At 39.3% G+C, this 17,861-nt stretch overlaps 1 protein-coding gene across 5 annotated transcripts in view; it reads right to left on the reverse strand.

Moving 5' to 3' along the window:
* HERC2 (HECT and RLD domain containing E3 ubiquitin protein ligase 2) overlaps positions 1-17,861 on the reverse strand; it is a 234,718-nt gene that overhangs the window by 185,226 nt on the left and 31,631 nt on the right. For 4 of the 5 annotated variants that reach the window (XM_061431346.1, XM_061431353.1, XM_061431369.1 and 1 more), the window contains 7 exons: positions 14,682-14,819; positions 7,709-7,928; positions 5,041-5,141; positions 4,396-4,552; positions 2,806-2,916; positions 2,092-2,263; positions 333-506 (listed from right to left, as the gene is read on the reverse strand). In XM_061431346.1, coding sequence (XP_061287330.1) covers positions 333-506; positions 2,092-2,263; positions 2,806-2,916; positions 4,396-4,552; positions 5,041-5,141; positions 7,709-7,928; positions 14,682-14,819 — 1,073 coding nt within the window. The remainder of the gene's footprint in view (positions 1-332; positions 507-2,091; positions 2,264-2,805; positions 2,917-4,395; positions 4,553-5,040; positions 5,142-7,708; positions 7,929-14,681; positions 14,820-17,861) is intronic. The other variant, XM_061431374.1, reaches the window with a different exon arrangement.

Genomic DNA, 17,861 nt, shown 5'->3' on the forward strand with positions numbered 1-17,861 from the left:
TGAGCCTGTATCAGCAGATCCTCACACAGGTAGATTAGTGTCGGACACACCACTATGTTCCTGCTAAGGAAGACAGCACAGCATGCAGCTATGTGAACACAGGAGACCTCTCTGGGGACATACCTGCTGAATCTGGAACCTGGGATGGGTCCTGAACCTCTGTGTATCAGTCTGCTCACAGTGACAGCTAGTGACTAACACCTCCAAGTGTACACGTTCAAAAGCTGAAAGCAAACTTCAGCCCAACCCCAGAGAAAGCGAGTCTCCACACAGGCACAGAATGAGACTCTAGGAACAAATACAGAAAGAATAAACCTTGCTATCCCACTTACCTTATGAGATGTTGGAGAGCTACAGAGAGGCGGCATACACGGGGTGGCCAGGCGATCTAAGTGTGCCATGACAACAACTGCAGTCTGTCGCAAGTCTATAGCAAGCTCATTGTCTTGTGGAAGAGTAAGGTACCTCAGGAAACTCTCATTGGGGCTCAGAGGGCCAGAGAGAAGCTAAAGAAGAAAAGTAAAAAAAACAGCTTCAGAAATGGGAGAAAATTAAAGTAACACAAGTAGTCTTTCACCGCTCTTTATATTTTGATACCCACAGTCAGACATGACCTGTAAACCTCCCTCTCTTTGGCTGTCACATAAGAAGTACTGCTGATGCACTAAGATCTACACACTCACTGCACACGGAGGTGCCCATACATCCACACACCCATCAGCTGTGTGCCAACTCCACACAGGTCACGGACACTGCCCCATCTTCCTCGGGTTCACCATCCCAAGGACCTTCAGAAGAATGCAGAGCTATCTACTTGGGAACAAAAGCACTGTACCTCAACTTGGCTTTGAAAACAGAACAATAACCATTATTTTAATCTAAAGCTTGCCCACTCATCAGAAAAGTAACAATTTTGTTTGTACATTAATAATTCTAATTCTGCTAATACCAGAACAGCCTTATTATCATCAAAGACTGTAAAGTAATAGAATAACTAGGCTGGAACTTCATATCAGAACTGCTAAGTTTTTCCAGAAAAGACCTGCAAACTCAAACTTGTGCCTTTCAAAAGCAGCAGTCCCAGGGGTTTGGACCTAGGCAGGCCTGCTCTGCCACCAGCCTGTTTCCTAGGACTGAACACAGTGATGGCTGAGGTAACGTTTTCTGCACAGAGCTCCACACTCAGGAAGGGCCAACAAATTGAGTCACTATTTTCAATGCTGTTTTTCTAACATTCTTCTAAAAATGTGTATTTCAGACCTGGCTCCTTGCTGCCAACGTAGCAGATGCAGGCTAAAGGAGGTGTGGTCCGTAAATGGCACGTGAAGGAAGACAGAGGAGGAAGAGAAGATTTGCCTAGTGCCCCTGGGAGGGTCAAAACCAATCCACAGTAACTGCTCTCAACAGACAGAGTGAGGCGTTGTTGCTCCTTCCCACTCTAGCTGAGCCTAGACTCCCTGCCCCACTGCCCATGGCTTGCTGCAAGTACCATCAGAACACACTTGACTCTCACACGTTTTCCTGAAATAGCATCAGGATTTTTAATACATCTTTATTCCGCTACTATTACCTTGCTCCCACATGGAGGTGAGCATGCCTTCTTTACACCTTCCACAGCCCCATCACAGCCAAAGCACAACACAAGTGGTTGCTGGGAACACACAAGCACTAAACTTACAAACACAAAGGGCTCAATGACTCATGCAGCAGGAAGAAAACTCCGTGGCCAACAAGGCAGCCGCAGACAGATCTCTCTAAAAGCACAAACTGATTATGTCAAGAAGCATGCTCCTAATACACAATCCAGAACAACATCTACGAAACACAGCTGGCTCTGATCCCTCCTTAGTTGCTGCAAAGAATCCAAATGTGACCATGTCAACTTCTGCTGCATCAACTGTGACCCAACCATGACCTCCCATACCTATCCCACACCTGACTCACTGTTGTAACTGCCAAAAACATACCCCCGCCAAGAAGCAACTACTATCACAGATATGTGCTCTGGGCTTGTTCATAAAAGGTTAAATCCTTTAGGATAAGCAAAATGAAGACAGCTATTTAGGTGCCACGTCTCATGATGATACCTACGTGAGTGTCCACCTCGGCACAGGGGCCATCTTTGCTGCAGACGATGCTCCGGAATCTCCGCAGCAGCGGAAGGAGAGGGGCACTGGTGCCCTGGGCAGACCGCTCATTGTCAGTCTCCCGTGTCCCACTATCCCACAGGTGCAGCAGCAGCAGGACAGCAGATAACATCTGACTGGAAGAGAAAATATCCTCATGCTCTAGTAAAGACAGATTAATTTTTTTGGCCACAGTCTATAAAAAATAAAAGTAGATAGCTAAATAAAATTGAAGAAATACTTTAAATATGAAAGGTAACTAAAACAAGGCCATGAAAAATGAAAACAAATCTAGGCAGTAAAATCGCTAAACAAATAATTTAGCACAAGACATCCATCTTCTGTGGATAAGAAATACAAAACCAGTTAGGAAGTTCAAACAGCACTTTCTACAGGGAATTTCTAGGACCTTAAATTAATGGAATAAAAATAACAATTTGAAGAAAATTAAGAGAGAGAGACAAAGGAAAAAAAACAGTTTTCTAGACTACTAGAAAGTTGATCATAAAAAGGAAAACTTAAAAGTGCAGCCAGATCTGAAAGAAGGGTCCTGGGACATGGCTCTTTGATCACAGATCCTCACACGTTTGCTGCAATCACAAACAGTTCAAGGAAATGCAACAGCTGCTCAATACAGAGGCGTTTCCCAACCACACGTCCAGTCTGTGGCACGCCTCACCTCAGCGCGCCTCTCTGCACAGCCAGTTCTAGCAGGATGGCCAGGGCCAGGTGCTGGTCCTGCAGGGGGATGCTTCCTGGCCCTTTGGTTCCAGGCGTTCCATGAACATCCCTGAAATGACAGCGGAGGATGCAGGGACAAAGTGACAACAGAGCTTAAAGAGAACGTGCTTACAATAGGCATGCTATTAATGTTAAACTAATTATACTCCCTCTCCCATGAAGAAGTGTTTTTAGTATTTAGAATCAAGTTTCTGAGACTTGCTTACTCAAATTTAATCAGATACTCTAAGGATACAATTAACTTATAAGACAAGATTTTATTATAAGTATTGATTCAGACACTATAAGATGATTACATTATAAGACATTCCAAGTTGCTACAGCATAAAACTACTTATATCATTATTCAAATCATGAGGAGAAAAATGTTTGTTTAGACATGTTTCCAGTTTCAGTGACATGTAAGGCTATTATAGTATCAACATTCATCTACAAAAGTAGAGAAGAATCCATTTATAAAACCATCTGAAAACCTATAGGCAAAATGTCAGTTTACTTTTATTTCTGACCAAAGAAATAATTTTAACTTTTCCTTGTTCTCCAAAAATAAATAAGTCTTCTTAACCCAAGATGAGGGAGGGAGGATCTTCCAACATCACTGATGAAATCACTCAGTCGTGTCTGACTCTTTGTGACCCCATGGACTGTAGGCCACCAGGCTCCTCCATCCATGGAATTTTCTAGGCAAGAGTACTAGAGTGGGTTGCCATTTCCTTCTCCAAGGGATCTTCCCAACTCAGGGATCGAACCCGGGTCTCCTGCATTGCTTTACCATCTGAGCCACCAGGGAATCGCCCAAGCCTATTTTCAGGGCCTCCCAATCCTAAACTCCATGGCAATGACATCAGAAACTCTGAATAGCTAAACCCACAGCCCACTGGCATGGAGACCACAGGTGTCTTCCTTGCTGCAAGGGACACAGCAGGTGAAGAGAATGAGAATAAACTCTCTTCCCCTGTCTCTGCTGTTTAATTTTGTATTGAGTATACACATTTTCCTTAAACTTAAAAACTATTAACAAACATGCAGAGCACCTAAGACCAGAGTTCATGGCTTTCCTTAAAGAAAAATGATTTGCATTCATATCTTTTCACACTGAGAAGACCCGCTGTAGGTTTAAACATTTCGTTCTGAATCAGTTGTTTAGTCCCACATCGTCTATTAGGACAATACCCACCACTCAGAATGGTGGCACCTGCATTCACTGAGAGATGCATAACAGGTGCTCAAACACTTTAGGAAATACTGATATCCAAATCATAAAATTTCTGAAAAAAATAAGTAACAAAAGCATGATTCATTTTCCACTCCATTGAGTATGACAGCCTACTAGGTGTAATCACAGTATCGAAAGTCAAACATTTGAAAAGCTGAGAACCAAAGATCTGGAATCACAGAGCTGACGGTATGCAGGAAACATGCCAGGAATCAATCTACTAAGTTTCTTATCTCTAAACAGAAGAAGAGACAAGACTCTGAAGCGGGCTGGAACCATTCACACAGTAAGACATGAAAAGGAACAACTCACCCAGTCACGACGGACCTGAGGAACCGGGTTGCTCTTTCTACCACCTCCAGCCACACAGAGGATACCGTGCTCTCATCAAAAAGGGAGGCCTCAGGCAGCGCTCTCAGAGCATCCAGAGACTCCTGCAACAGCTCACTGCAGAGGTCCGCGTCCTCTCCTGGGCACACACACACACACACACATATGACAGATGAGGCCGTCCGTCCCCCAGCAGCACACACACTGAGCACTCCCCACTCCCAGGTGGGTTTTCTAGTCCCAGAGTGAGAGAATGACACTGGCACATTTTGTATTTCCCACTTTCCTCTCAATTAGAAACCCCAAGAACTCAGAGATTAAAAGTTAACAGTTGTTCCAAAGTCAATTCTTTATTTTATGACTCTTATATGGGCAACTCTACTTTCTGGTTGTCCTAGAAAACATATCAGTACTGAGGCACTGCAGTGGTTTACCTGGAATGTGTGTGTGCATACACACATTTTTAGGCCTAAAAATCAAACTGACTATGAAGTCTCTCATTTTACCAACAAGGAAAATGAGGCATAGAGAGCACATAGACCATCCTAGGGATATGTGTTGGCAGAAGTGAGCCAAGAATCCACATCTCCTGACGTGGCAGGAAAAGAGAACATGCTGGGCACATACCTGAGCGCCAGGCCCTGCGCAGAAATGCAAAGGCGAAGGAGAGAGCTGCCCTGGACCCAACTCTTGCCAGACCTTCCACGCCTTTGCCTGCAGGCCGGGAACTGCAAACAACACACATGGGGTGGGGGAGAGTGGGAACTGTCAGTCAAGAGGCATGTGCAAATGCTAAAATAAAGCATGCAGTACAAAAGGATTTGTTCCAAAACGTGATCAGTGGGTTTCTTTAGACAGAAGATCACAAACAACTTTTAGTTTGACACTTTAAAAACTTTTACTAAATGTCCTTTGTAAAGGAAAAGCTTTCTCTTTGAGCAAAAGAAAGATATTTACAAAGAATTTTAAATGACTTGCAAAAACACAAAAATAATCTCAAGGAACTAGTATTATTAGCTGGATAAACAGTAAGTACATAAAAGGGGGAAATAACCTCATGCAATAAAGAAAAGGCAGGCGACGGGTGAGGAGCACACAGAAGACAACGCATCCAGGCCAGGAGTCTGCTTTGGCTCTCTCCCTGCCTGGGTAAATGTGACCACTGGGTCTGCAGGCCCCATACTCATGCTCTTCTCCTTCATCCCGCCTCCTGAGAGGTTACCCTCTCCTGAATTTAGTGCTTATCATTCTCAGATGTCTTTTTAAGCTTTTTATTACTTACATATGTTAATGTAACAAGACATGGTTTCGTTGTACATCTATTAAGAAGTCATACAAACCATAAAAATCATCCTTGAAAAAAAAAACTAGAATACAAAAAAGTGTGTACAGTATAAACTTAATCATAAACAGCAATTTTATTTTCAACTTTATACTACCATGGTTTTTGTACCATATATTTTATTCTCTTTCATAATCAGTTAGAAATGCTATTAAAAATGGGCAAGATATGGAATATTCTCCTCAAGACACAATCAAGTCAAATTAGCAGTGAAGAATGTGAGCACCCAACAGAGGCGGCTGGTAGGCACAAGTTGGTAAATCCTGAAGAGAACACAACATGTGCCTGGGGAGCTCTGAGGAAACACAAACAACTGCAGTTAGTGGCTGCCTCCTACGAGGCAACTGGGCGCCTGCAAGACAGGAATAAGGAGATTTATACCGAATAAGAATTATAACCTTAAAGGATAAAGATGTATAATAAGACATGTGGTCTTTAAAACAATAAATACACAGACAAAGTCAATTCAGATGAAGTGGGAGGAGCACCCCACACAGGGAACCCTTTAAGAAACACATTCCAGGAGAAACATGAGTCTAGGGCTCTCCTGAGCCAATCGTGACCTTATCCATGGAAAAGGAGCCCAGTAGTCCTAAACTGGCATGGTGCAAGAACTGCTAAATCTTCAACAAGTGGCTCTCTATTTTATAGATATTTAAGCAAACAGAAACAGAAACAGTTTGGACACACTCCCATCTACACTGATCAACTATTTAACCCAGAGCTAGTTCTGTGAAAAAGGTAAAAACTCACTACTATCCAAATAGGTTGAGAAATTAGGAAATCTATAAATATTTAGGAGATAACACTATACATCTAACAAAATGGCTACAGTAAATAAGTGACAATACCAAAAGCTGACAAGGATAGAAAAAAACCACCACTCATACTTGGCTGATGAGAATGTAAAATTGTACAGTTATTCTGGACATAGTATGAAAATGCCTTACAAACCCAAACTTAAGACCCAGCAATTGCACTCTAAGTTATTCATCCAGAGAAACTGAAAATTATGTTCACAGAAAAACCTGTAGAAAATATTCACAGCAACTTTATTCAAAATACTCAAAAATTATAAACAACTGAGATACCTTCAAAAGGTGAGTGGTTAAAAAAATATGGTACACCTATACATGGAATCCTGTTCAACAGTAATGACACATGCATATACCTGGAAGAACCTCAAAGGAATAATACTGAGTGAAAAAGCCAACCTCATAAAGTTACATAATAGACATGGAAAACAGGTTAATAGTTACAGCTATAAAAAAGGGTCCCCTGACTGGGGCAGTTCTGACAGAAACCTACACCTGTGATAAAATCACCTGGAAAAACATACACAAAGGACTGAGAGCACCTAAAACAGGAAATATGAGTGACACAGGTAAAATGTACCAACGGCAACATGCTAACTGTGATTTTGCGTTACAGTTTCCAAGTGGCTAACCCTGGAGAACCCGGCCAAAGGGTATAAGGAATCCCTGTATCATTTCTTACAACCACCAGTGAGTTCATAAAAGCACCTCTTTAATTAAAGAATGAGTAAATCACATTAAGAAGAAAAAAAAATGAAGCATCTAAACTAGTTAAGCACTACTGCAATATGATAATTTCCTATCCAATACCAAAATTAAACAAAAAGAACATAATGTTCAGATCAGATTATCAAATCTTGACATGCTGATCTAACTTCTGACCAGTTTTTACTGCTACTGACAGAAAAGTGTCTTTAATGGGACAGGTTACAGCATGGCCTGATACTTCATAAGCAAACTGGGAAAGCCATTCTCCAAATTATATAAAACATACAAAAAGGGAAACCAAGAATAAAATTTCAAAAAAAGGAAAAAGCAGACTACATTGTAAGTCTTAATTAAACTTTCCTTATTAAACAAACCAGCCTGAGTTTTACATTTAGCTGTTATCAGGATACTTTCTTAATTATATTATTACCTTTTTTTGTCCACAGGAGGCAAAGAAATGTTGCTGCTTTTCCACTTAACTTTGACATTCTCCTGGAAAACGGTTCTATTCAAGGCAATGAAATATCGTTCCAAAACAATGAGCCTCTGCTTGAGTCTCAGAGCTGAAAGGGTGGTGGTCGCTGACTGGATGGCCAGAGCTTGCTGCTCTTTAACCAACACAGAAAGACACTCCTTCAATTCATTCACATCTAGAAAACAACATAGAATATCCAACCTCTGAATATCATGGGCACAGTTTGTTTTAAGGTTGATAGGTAATAATAATAGGTAACACTTGAGTGCTTAATATGTGCCACAAATGATTTTGAGCACTTAACACACATTAGGTAATCCTCACAGGCCCCATAGAGAGGCAGTACTGGGAGGGCATTCTATGGAAGAGGCAACTCAGCTCAGAGTACCTGCCCAATGTCACCCAAATGAGTGTGGCATTCTGTCCTTCTGTAAACATGGTATAAGGTTAAAAAAGTTTTTAACACAACACTATGAAGTCAATACTTATTAGCAATACATTTCCTAGACAGAAAGAAAAACCATATTCAGTATTTTTATGTTATGAAAACAAATTCATAATGAAAATAATGCTTCAATAAATTGCCCAGCATACAATACTCATGAAAGTTGATACATTTACTGGAATGTTTCAGAGGAAGATGAAATTAACTAGTCAGAATGTGCTACGGATAACGGGTATTTCATTACACTACTCCTTCTACCATGTATGTTTGAAATTTTCCACAGTTTAGGACTTTTTTTAGGTACCTAGAAGAAAGTTACATGAATGAAAATAATTAAAAGGAGTCTCATCTAGCAATTAATCATAAAGCTGTCTAAAGTTGAAATATAAGTTACCTTCCACCAATCCCTTATAACAGTACAGTACCCAGTGGTGACCAGAGCAGGGGTGTCCTGTTCTTTTTGTTCTATCGCTAATGCTGATTAGTTATGAGGCTAAACCAATCAACACCCTGATAGCTTTATATCCCAAGAGACAACAGCCACATACCTAGTGAATGTCCCTATATGGAAGACACCTACTTCTCAGCTACCCATGACCTCAACATGCTTTTCCCATGAGAAAGGAGATCACAGAAGGCATCAGATGGACACACCTCACCTCTCTTTAGGGAGGCCACCAGGACAAAGCTTCTCTCACCAAGCACAGGCACTATGGCACAGAGACACACATTCAGACACCAGAGGCTGGATTCCAAGTATGGAAAGTTCCACTAGCTAAAACAGCCCATCATTACAAAATCTAGATGAAAAATACTTTAAAAAACATATATATCTTTTAAACTCTACATTAGGCTCAAGATGAAGTAGAAAGGTTTGTATGTGAGGTACTATCCCTAGCCTTCACAGGCATCCTTGCAGAATCACTGTTGGCCCACCACTGAGAGATGCCTGATTCCCTGTAGACACACAGGAGACGTCACTGAAATGGCATTGCCAAGGACAGCTCATCAGAATTTCTTCCAGAGATCAGGTCTAACAAATGGCACCTTCCAGAACAGTCATTGCATTCTCTACCATGCAATGATAAAGTCTCTCATCTGCTTAGCTACAAAATCCAGAGATAACTGTGAAACTTAGAGAAAGCACATATGCTCTTGAGCATCTGCCTGCTCTCCTTCCTGACTGTTCTACATCTGCTTGCCCTGTCCAACTCCTAATGCCAAGAAATCAGTCAGTTTTTGCAGGATACTTTGAAACAAGTTGGTGAGTGTTTACATACACACACAGAAATAAATCATGAGACCATGTGGGGAGCCAGCAGAACTCCAATCCCCTCCTGACATTAACAAAGTACAGCACCTTCTTGCTCTGTCAGAATGGTGTCACAGAAAGCCAGTGTAATAGTCTCAGGATATAACATGAAGATGCCTGTGTTTCAACAGAAGTTACTCACCACATCACGAACCAGGAAGATCTCAAAATTAATTTTCAAAAGACAATCAACAGATGGAAAAACCAAGATGACAGAGACATTAGAATACTCTGAAAAAGATTTTAAAGAAGCCACAGATTAAAAATGCCTCAAAACCAAAAACACACTTGAAACATGAGAAAATAGAAAACCTAAGTCAAAAAAGATGTCTTTAAAAAAAAAAAAAAAGAACCAAATGGAAATTTTGGAACCAAAATAAAAAGTTCAGTGAAAAGGCTCAACAGTAGAATGGAAAAAAAAAATTAAAAGCTGGAAGTTGCCCAATCTGAATCAAGACCAAAAATACACTGCAAAAAATAAAACCGCGCTGAACTAAAACTATGCTAGAAGGATTCACCAGCACATTACATGAAGCAGCAGAAAGGCTCAGTGAACTCAAAGACAGGGTAATTCACCTAATCAGAGCAACAAAAAGAAAAAAGAATGAAAAAAATGCGGAAACAGCTTAAGGGATACATGACACAACATCAAGCAGACTAACATTTGCAGGGCCCCAGAAGGAGAAGACGCGGAGAAAGGCGCAGAGAAGTGATGCAATGTAACACAGGTACAAACCTGCCAAACGGGGAGGAAGCAGACACTGAAATCTAGCAAGTCCAGGGAGTCTGAGATGGACATGGGCACACTGCTATACTTACAGTGGATAACCCACAAGGACCTACTGTAGGTATGTCACACGGGACCTACTCGATGTTATGTAGCAGCCCAGATAGGAAGTGAGTCTGAGGAGAATGCATACATGTGCATGCATGACTGAGCCTCTTTGCTGGTCACCTGAAACTGTCACAACACTGTTAATCAGCTATACCCCAATACAAAATAAAAATAAATAAGTAATAGTCACCTATATTCTACCTACAAAAGACTATCTTCAGACAAGGACAACACACAGACTGAAAATGAAGGGATGGAAAAAGATACTCCATGCAAATGAAAACCTAAAGAAACCTGGGGTACCTACACTTAGATTAGATAAATAAATTTTAAAACAGAACTGTAACAGGAGACAAAGAAGAGCATTACGTAATGATAAAGAGGTGAGTCTAACAAAAGGACTAACATTTGTAAAATAGTTATACATCTAACATAGGCATAACCATATACAAAGCAAATCTTAACAGACCTAAAAAGAGAAATCAATTGCTATACAATAATAGTACAGGACTCACTTACATCAACAGATAAATCATTCAGACAGAAAAATCACTAAAATAACATCAGACTTAAATGACAACGTAAGACCTGACGGCCTTAACAGTTAATATACAGTTCATTCCATCCAAAAGTAACAGAATACACATTCTTCTCAAGCGCACATGAAACATTCTCCATAACAAAAAACATATTAGGCCACAACAAACTTCATTAGACTGAAATAACATCAAGAATCTTTCCAAACTATTAAGTTATGAAATTGGAAATCAATTACAAAAAGAAAACTGGAAAATTCACAACACATGGAGATACAACAACACGCCACTGAAGAATAATGGGTCAGTGAAGAAATCAAAAGAGAAATTTTTAAAAATACCTTCAGACAAAGAAAAACAGAACTGCAACCTACCAAACTTACCAGATACAGCAAGAGCAGTTCTAACAGGGAAGTTCAGAAAGATAAACGTCTACCCCAAAAAAAGAAAAAGAAAAAAAGAAAAATCTCAAACAAGAAACTAAATAACCTAAGTAAACACCTCAATAAACTCAAAAAAAAAAAAAAAAAGAAATGAAAAGAAAGAACAAATGAAGCCCGAAGTTATCAGATGGAAGGAAACAATAAAGATAAGAGTGGGAACAATTCAAAGAGAATAAAAAGATGATATAAAAGATCAATAAAACCAACAGCTGTTTTTTGAAAAGATAAAACTGACAAACTGTTAGCTAGAATCACCAAGAAACAGAGAGGGCCCAAATAAATAAAATCATAAATATAAAAGAAACTGTTACAACTGGCACCAGAGAAATACAACTATACACCAACTGAAGACTAGATGAAATAAATTCCTAGAAACATATAAAATTTCAAGACTGAATCATTAAGAAATAGAAAATATGACCAGACCAATAACCTGTAAGGAGACTGAATTATTCATCAAAAACCTCCCAACAAACAAACTCCAGGACCAAAGGACTTCACTGGGGAATTATGCAAAACCTTCAAAGAAGAATTAATTCTAATTCTTCTCAAATTCTTCCAAGGATAAAGGAAAAAACGAAAAAAAAAGGACGGAATACTTCCAAACTCATTTTATAAGACCAGGATTACCCTGATACCAAAAACAGACAGGACAACCACCAGAAAAGAAAATTTCAGCACAATTACCCTGATGTTCACAAATGCAAAAATATTCAACAAAATATTCATCAAAAAAATCAACAATACATTAAAAGAATCATGAGTGAGTGAAGTCGCTCAGTCATGTCCGACTCTTTGCGACCCCATGGACTGTAGCCTACCAGGCTCCTCCCTCCATGGGATTCTCCAGACAAGAGTACTGGAGTGGGTTGCCATTTCCTTCTCCAGGGGATCTTCCCGACCCAGGGATCGAACCCGGGTCTCCTGAATTCCAGGCAGACGCTTTCCACGGATACAAAAATAGATCAACATCCACAAATCAATCAATGTGCTATACAATAGTAACAAACTGAAGGATAAATATCATATAATCACCTCAATAGATGCAGAAAAAGCATTTGCCATAACTCAATACACATTTATCATAAATACTCTCAATATAGTGGGTAAAGAGGGAACATACGTCAATGTAATAAAGGCTATTTATGATAAGCCCAGAGCTAACACCATACTCCGGAGAAGGCAATGGCACCCCACTCCAGTACTCTTGCCTGGAAAATCCCATGGACAGAGGAGCCTGGTAGGCTGCAGTCCTTGGGGTCGCGAACAGTCTGATACGACTGAGCGACTTCACTTTCACTTTTCACTTTCATGCACTGGAGAAGGAAATGGCAACCCACTCCAGTGTTCTTGCCTGGAGAATCCCAGGGACGGGGGAACCTGGTGGGCTGCCATCCATTGGGTCGCACAGAGTCGGACACGACTGAAGCGACTTAGCAGCAGCAGCAGCACCACCATACTCAATGCTGAAAAGCTGAAACATTTCCTCTAATATAAGGTACAAGGATACCCACTCTCACAACATTTTTTCAACACTGTATTTGAAGTTCTAGCCACAGCAAAGAAGAAAAAGTAATCTAAACTGTAAAGGAGTAAGTAAAACTGTCACTGCTTGTAATGTCATGACATAAAATCCTGAAGACACTCAAAAGAATTATCAGAACTCGTCAATGAATTTGGTAAAGTTTTAGGATACAAAATTAATAAACACAAACCTGTTGCATTTCTATTCACAATGAACTATCAGAATGAGAAATTAGGAAAAAGGGTCCTAATGACAACTGCATCAAAAAGAATAAAATAGCTAGGAATAAATCTAAGGAGGTAAAAGAACTGTAGTTAAAAAACTGTAAGACACTGATAAAGGAACCTGACAATGTAAGACATACTGTGCTCATATAATGAAAGAATTAATATTACTTAAATGACCATACCACCCATCTACAGATTCAATGCAATTCCTATCAAAATTTCAATGACATTTTTTAAAGAACTAGAACAAATAATCCTAAAATTTGTACAGAAACATAAACAAAAAATCTCAAATATTTAAAATATTTTTGAGATAGAACAAAGCTAGAGGTATCATGCTCCCTGATTTTAAACTATAAGACTTATATGAAAGACCTGAAACCATGAAACTTCTAGAAAAACTAGGCAATATGCTCTTTGACACTGGTCCTAGCAATATCTTTCTGGATATGTTTCTTCAGGCAAGGGACACAAAAGCAAAAATAAACTAATGGGACCTCATCAAACTAAAAAGCTTCTGCACAGTGAAGAAAACTATCAACAAAATGATAAAGCTGCCCACTGAATAGATGATATTTATAAACAATATATCCAATAAGGATTAACGTACAAAATCTCACTCAACATTAAAACAAAAAACCAATTCAATTAAAAAATGGGCAGAGAAAACCACAATTCTAAAAGACACATGCGCCCCAATGTTTGTCGCAACACTACTTACAATGGCCAGGACATGGAAGCAACCTAGATGTCCAGTGACAGATGAATGGATAAAGAAGTATATATGGGCAACAGTACATATATACAAAGGAATATCACTCAGCCATAAAAAGGAACAAATGTGACTCGGGTGAACTGAGGTGGATGAACCTAGAGCCTATTATACAGAGTGAAGTTAAGTCAGAAAGAGAAAAACAAATATCATGTATTAACCTTGGACAGTTAGGAGATCAAACCAGTCAATTCAAAAGGAAATCAACCCTGAATATTCACTGGAAGGACAGATACTGAAGCTGAAACTCCAATACTTTGGCCCTCTGATACAAACAGCTGATTCACTGGAAAAGACCCTGATGCCGGGAAGGATTGAAAGCAGCAGAAGGGGCCGACAGAGGATGAGATGGCTGGATGGCAACCATCTTAAATGAGGTAACTAGACTAGTCAAAATCCTAAAGACAGAAAGTGATTTCCAAGGCAAGGAAGGGAAGTTTCCGTTTCGGAAGATAAAGAGGCTCTGGAAATGGATGGTATACAACAGTGTGAATGTATTTAATGTCACTAAACGGTACGCTTAAAACTGACTGAAATGGTAAAATGTATGCTATGCACAGTCTACTAAAATATAAACTTGGAGGAGGAAATGCAAACCCACTCCAGTACTCTTTCCAGGAAAATCCCATGGACAGAGGAGCCTGGTGGGCTACAGTCCATACAGTGGCAAAGAGTCAGATACAACCAAGTGACTGAGCGCACTACTAAAATATAAAAATTTAAGTTTAATTTTTAAAAATCCCATGACAAAAATAAAGTCCATCTACTTTATCTAGAAAATGAATGCCAAGCCATTCATTTCAAAAAACTAGAATTTGAGTAGATCTTCATACCTGGTTGCTTACCCCATACCCAGCTCTCTAGGATTGACTTGGCCCTATATGCAGGTGCAGGAGTTTCTTCCTCTTCTTTTTTCTCTTTGTCATTCAGATCTTCTTTCTTTGTTCCAATCTGAGTATCAACACCATCATCTGGAAAATTTTTTATAAATTTAAGTATATAAATTGCTTTTTAAAATGTAACATAACACTTGCCAGTCTCTTTGCAAATTTTCACCCAAAAAATGGAAAAGTTAAGTTGCAACACACATCATTAGCTGACCATTTGACAATTGGGAAGAAAAAATTACATGACTCATCAACATAACATACAGTGTGATTTAAGAAGTAATGAATGGCCCAGTGACTCTTTTCATTTGAAAAATCAAAATATCATTCAAACTGTTCTTTGACGTATGTCTTCCAAGACATACTATCGATTTCCTACTATATTTCTCAACTAAAAATCTTAAGTCTTTGATATTAACATTAATTGTTTTTATCCAGTGATTTCCAATTGCAGTGTGTCCACAGTAAGGGAGGACATGGAATGGGAATATGATTCAAAAATCATCTTCAACTCTATACACTGCCCTACCCCACACCAACTGAGAACCAATGTTACACAGGGCCACTACCAACTGAAATAGTAATTCAGCAATGCTGCAATACAGAAGTAAACTGAGTACCACAACTTTAGGCCACTGACTAGTTGGCCTAAGAAAAATTGTTATGAAACTCCTTACTTAGCAAGTTAAGAGAGAACTAATATTCACCTTGAAGTGTAAATGTATCCTATCCTAGAAGACCGCTACTAAATGAACTATTTTCTAAATAATAGAAACTATTTCCTAAATAGTAATTAGAAATAGTTGACTCTTGAACATGTGCAGTCAAAAATCCACAGTTCTTCCATATCCAGCAATTCAAACCACCGATCATGCAGTACCATAGTACTTACTACTGAAAAAAAATCTGCTCATATGTGGACCTGCATAGTTCAAACCTGTGTTGTTATTTAGCATCCACTATTACATCTACATCTGTGAAAAAAGAGTGTATCATACCACAGATAGTAAAGAGTATCTAAAACCAACAAGGTATAAAAGAAACTCCGACATTCTATAAGAAAAATATCAAATGTCCAACAGAAGCAACCCCAAAAAGCTAATGCTATGAAAAGATACTAAATTCATACTTAGAAAAAGTATAAATTAAAACAATGAAATATTACTTTACACTCACCAAACTCACAACTGTTAGAAAGCTAAAATAAAAGCTCCAAGGCAGGACCTTTTATTCCTTTTCCATCTGGTTTTGCTCTGTTTCCCAAGGGCCTAGAACAACAGATGCCAGGGATTAAGCCCTCGATGATGAGGGCTATTATTATTTAGTTCAATAACTAAATAATGCCAAGTGTCAGGAGAAATGTGGAGCTGGAGGCACAAATCTTCAGACACAGCTGTGGAGGAGTTGCGCCCACAGCCCACCTGAAGAGCAATCTAGGGCACGGGAGGTCCAGCAGTCGCCTCCAGGCACATGCCCACAGAGCTCTGGGACAGGCCTGTGACGGGAGACATGGAGACAAAGGCTCACAGCAATCTAACGCACCTCAGACATAGCATAATGTGTGAACACTGTACACGAGTATGTTTTAAATACCAGTGTATTTAAAATAAAAACACACAAAAAAATAAAATAAAATAAAAACACAAAAACAAATTCATTAGACAGAAAAACACTTAAAAATATCGATTTGGAAATAGTGTGTCAGGAACTGACAAGTATAATTAACTCAACGTTCTGCCCCTGAGGCCAAAGAAAAAGCCCTTGTCACAGTATACTACTTATGTCCCATTCCCTCAACGTCATGCCATATCTATGGTTAACGGTACCTCTTTTATTTACAGAAATATCAAGGATTCCCTGGCAGTCCAGTGGTTGGGACTCTGCACTCTCACCATCAAGGGTTTGGGTTCAGTCCCTGGTTGGGAAATGAGATCCTGCAAGCCATACAACGTGGCCCATAAAGAAAAAAGGGAATAAAAAATAAATCCAACAAAACATAGATTATTTTTGTAATGTAACTAAAGAGCCTCTTAATGAGGTGAAAGAGCAGAGTGAAAAAGCTGACTTAAAATTCAACATTCAAAAAACTAAGATCATGGCATCCAGTCTCATCATTTCATGGGAAATAAATGGGGAAAAAATGGAAACAGTGATGGACTATTTTCTTGGGCTCCAAAATCACTGCTGACAGTGACTGCAGCCATGAAATTAAAGCTGCTTCTTCCGTGGAAGGAAAGCTATAACAAACCTAGACAGCAAATTAAAAAGCACAGACGTTACTTTGCCAAAAAGGTCCATACAGTCAAAGCTATTATGTTTCCAGTAGTCATGTATGGATGTCAGAGCTGGACCATAAAGAAGGCTGAGAGCCCAAGAATTGATGCTTTTGAACTGTCGTGTTGGAGAAGACTCCCCTCGACTGCAAGGAGATCAAACCTGTCAATCCTAAAGGAAATCAATCCTGAATAGGCATTGAAAGGACTGATACTAATGCTGAAGCTCCAATACTTTGGCCACCTGATGCAAAGAGCTGACTCATTAGAAAAGACCCTAATGCTGGGAAAGATTGAAGGGAGAAGGGGACAACAGAGGAAGAGATGGTTGGATGGTATCACTCACTCAATGGACATGAGTTTGAGCAAGCTCCAGGAGGTGGTGAAGGACAGGGAACCCTGGTGTGCTGCAGTCTATGGGGTCGCAAAGAGTCAGACAGGACTGAGCAGCAGCAACAACTTAAAAACAATGTTCCAATATCCAAAAAAGGTAGGTGAGAGAAACAGAAAACAGAGCAGAAACAGAAAACAAATAGTAAGACGAGAAGTCTTAAAATCTAAACATATCATGAATTATACTATAAATGATCTGAACACAAAAGATGGACTGTCACAATGGATTTTCTAAAAATGACCCAACTACATGCAATCTCTACAAAACTCACTTGGAATATAAAAATATAAGGAGATTAGAAGTAAATAAATGGAAAATATATATATACCAAACAATACTAATCAAAAGAAAGTTGAAATGACTATTTTAATATCATATAAAACGGATGCCAGAGAAAAGAAAATTACTGGAGATAAAGCAGAATATAACATAATAATAAAGCAGTAAATTCACCAAAGA

This window comes from Bos javanicus, chromosome 2 (genome assembly GCF_032452875.1).
Source record: "Bos javanicus breed banteng chromosome 2, ARS-OSU_banteng_1.0, whole genome shotgun sequence".
NCBI classification, from domain to species: domain Eukaryota; kingdom Metazoa; phylum Chordata; class Mammalia; order Artiodactyla; family Bovidae; genus Bos; species Bos javanicus.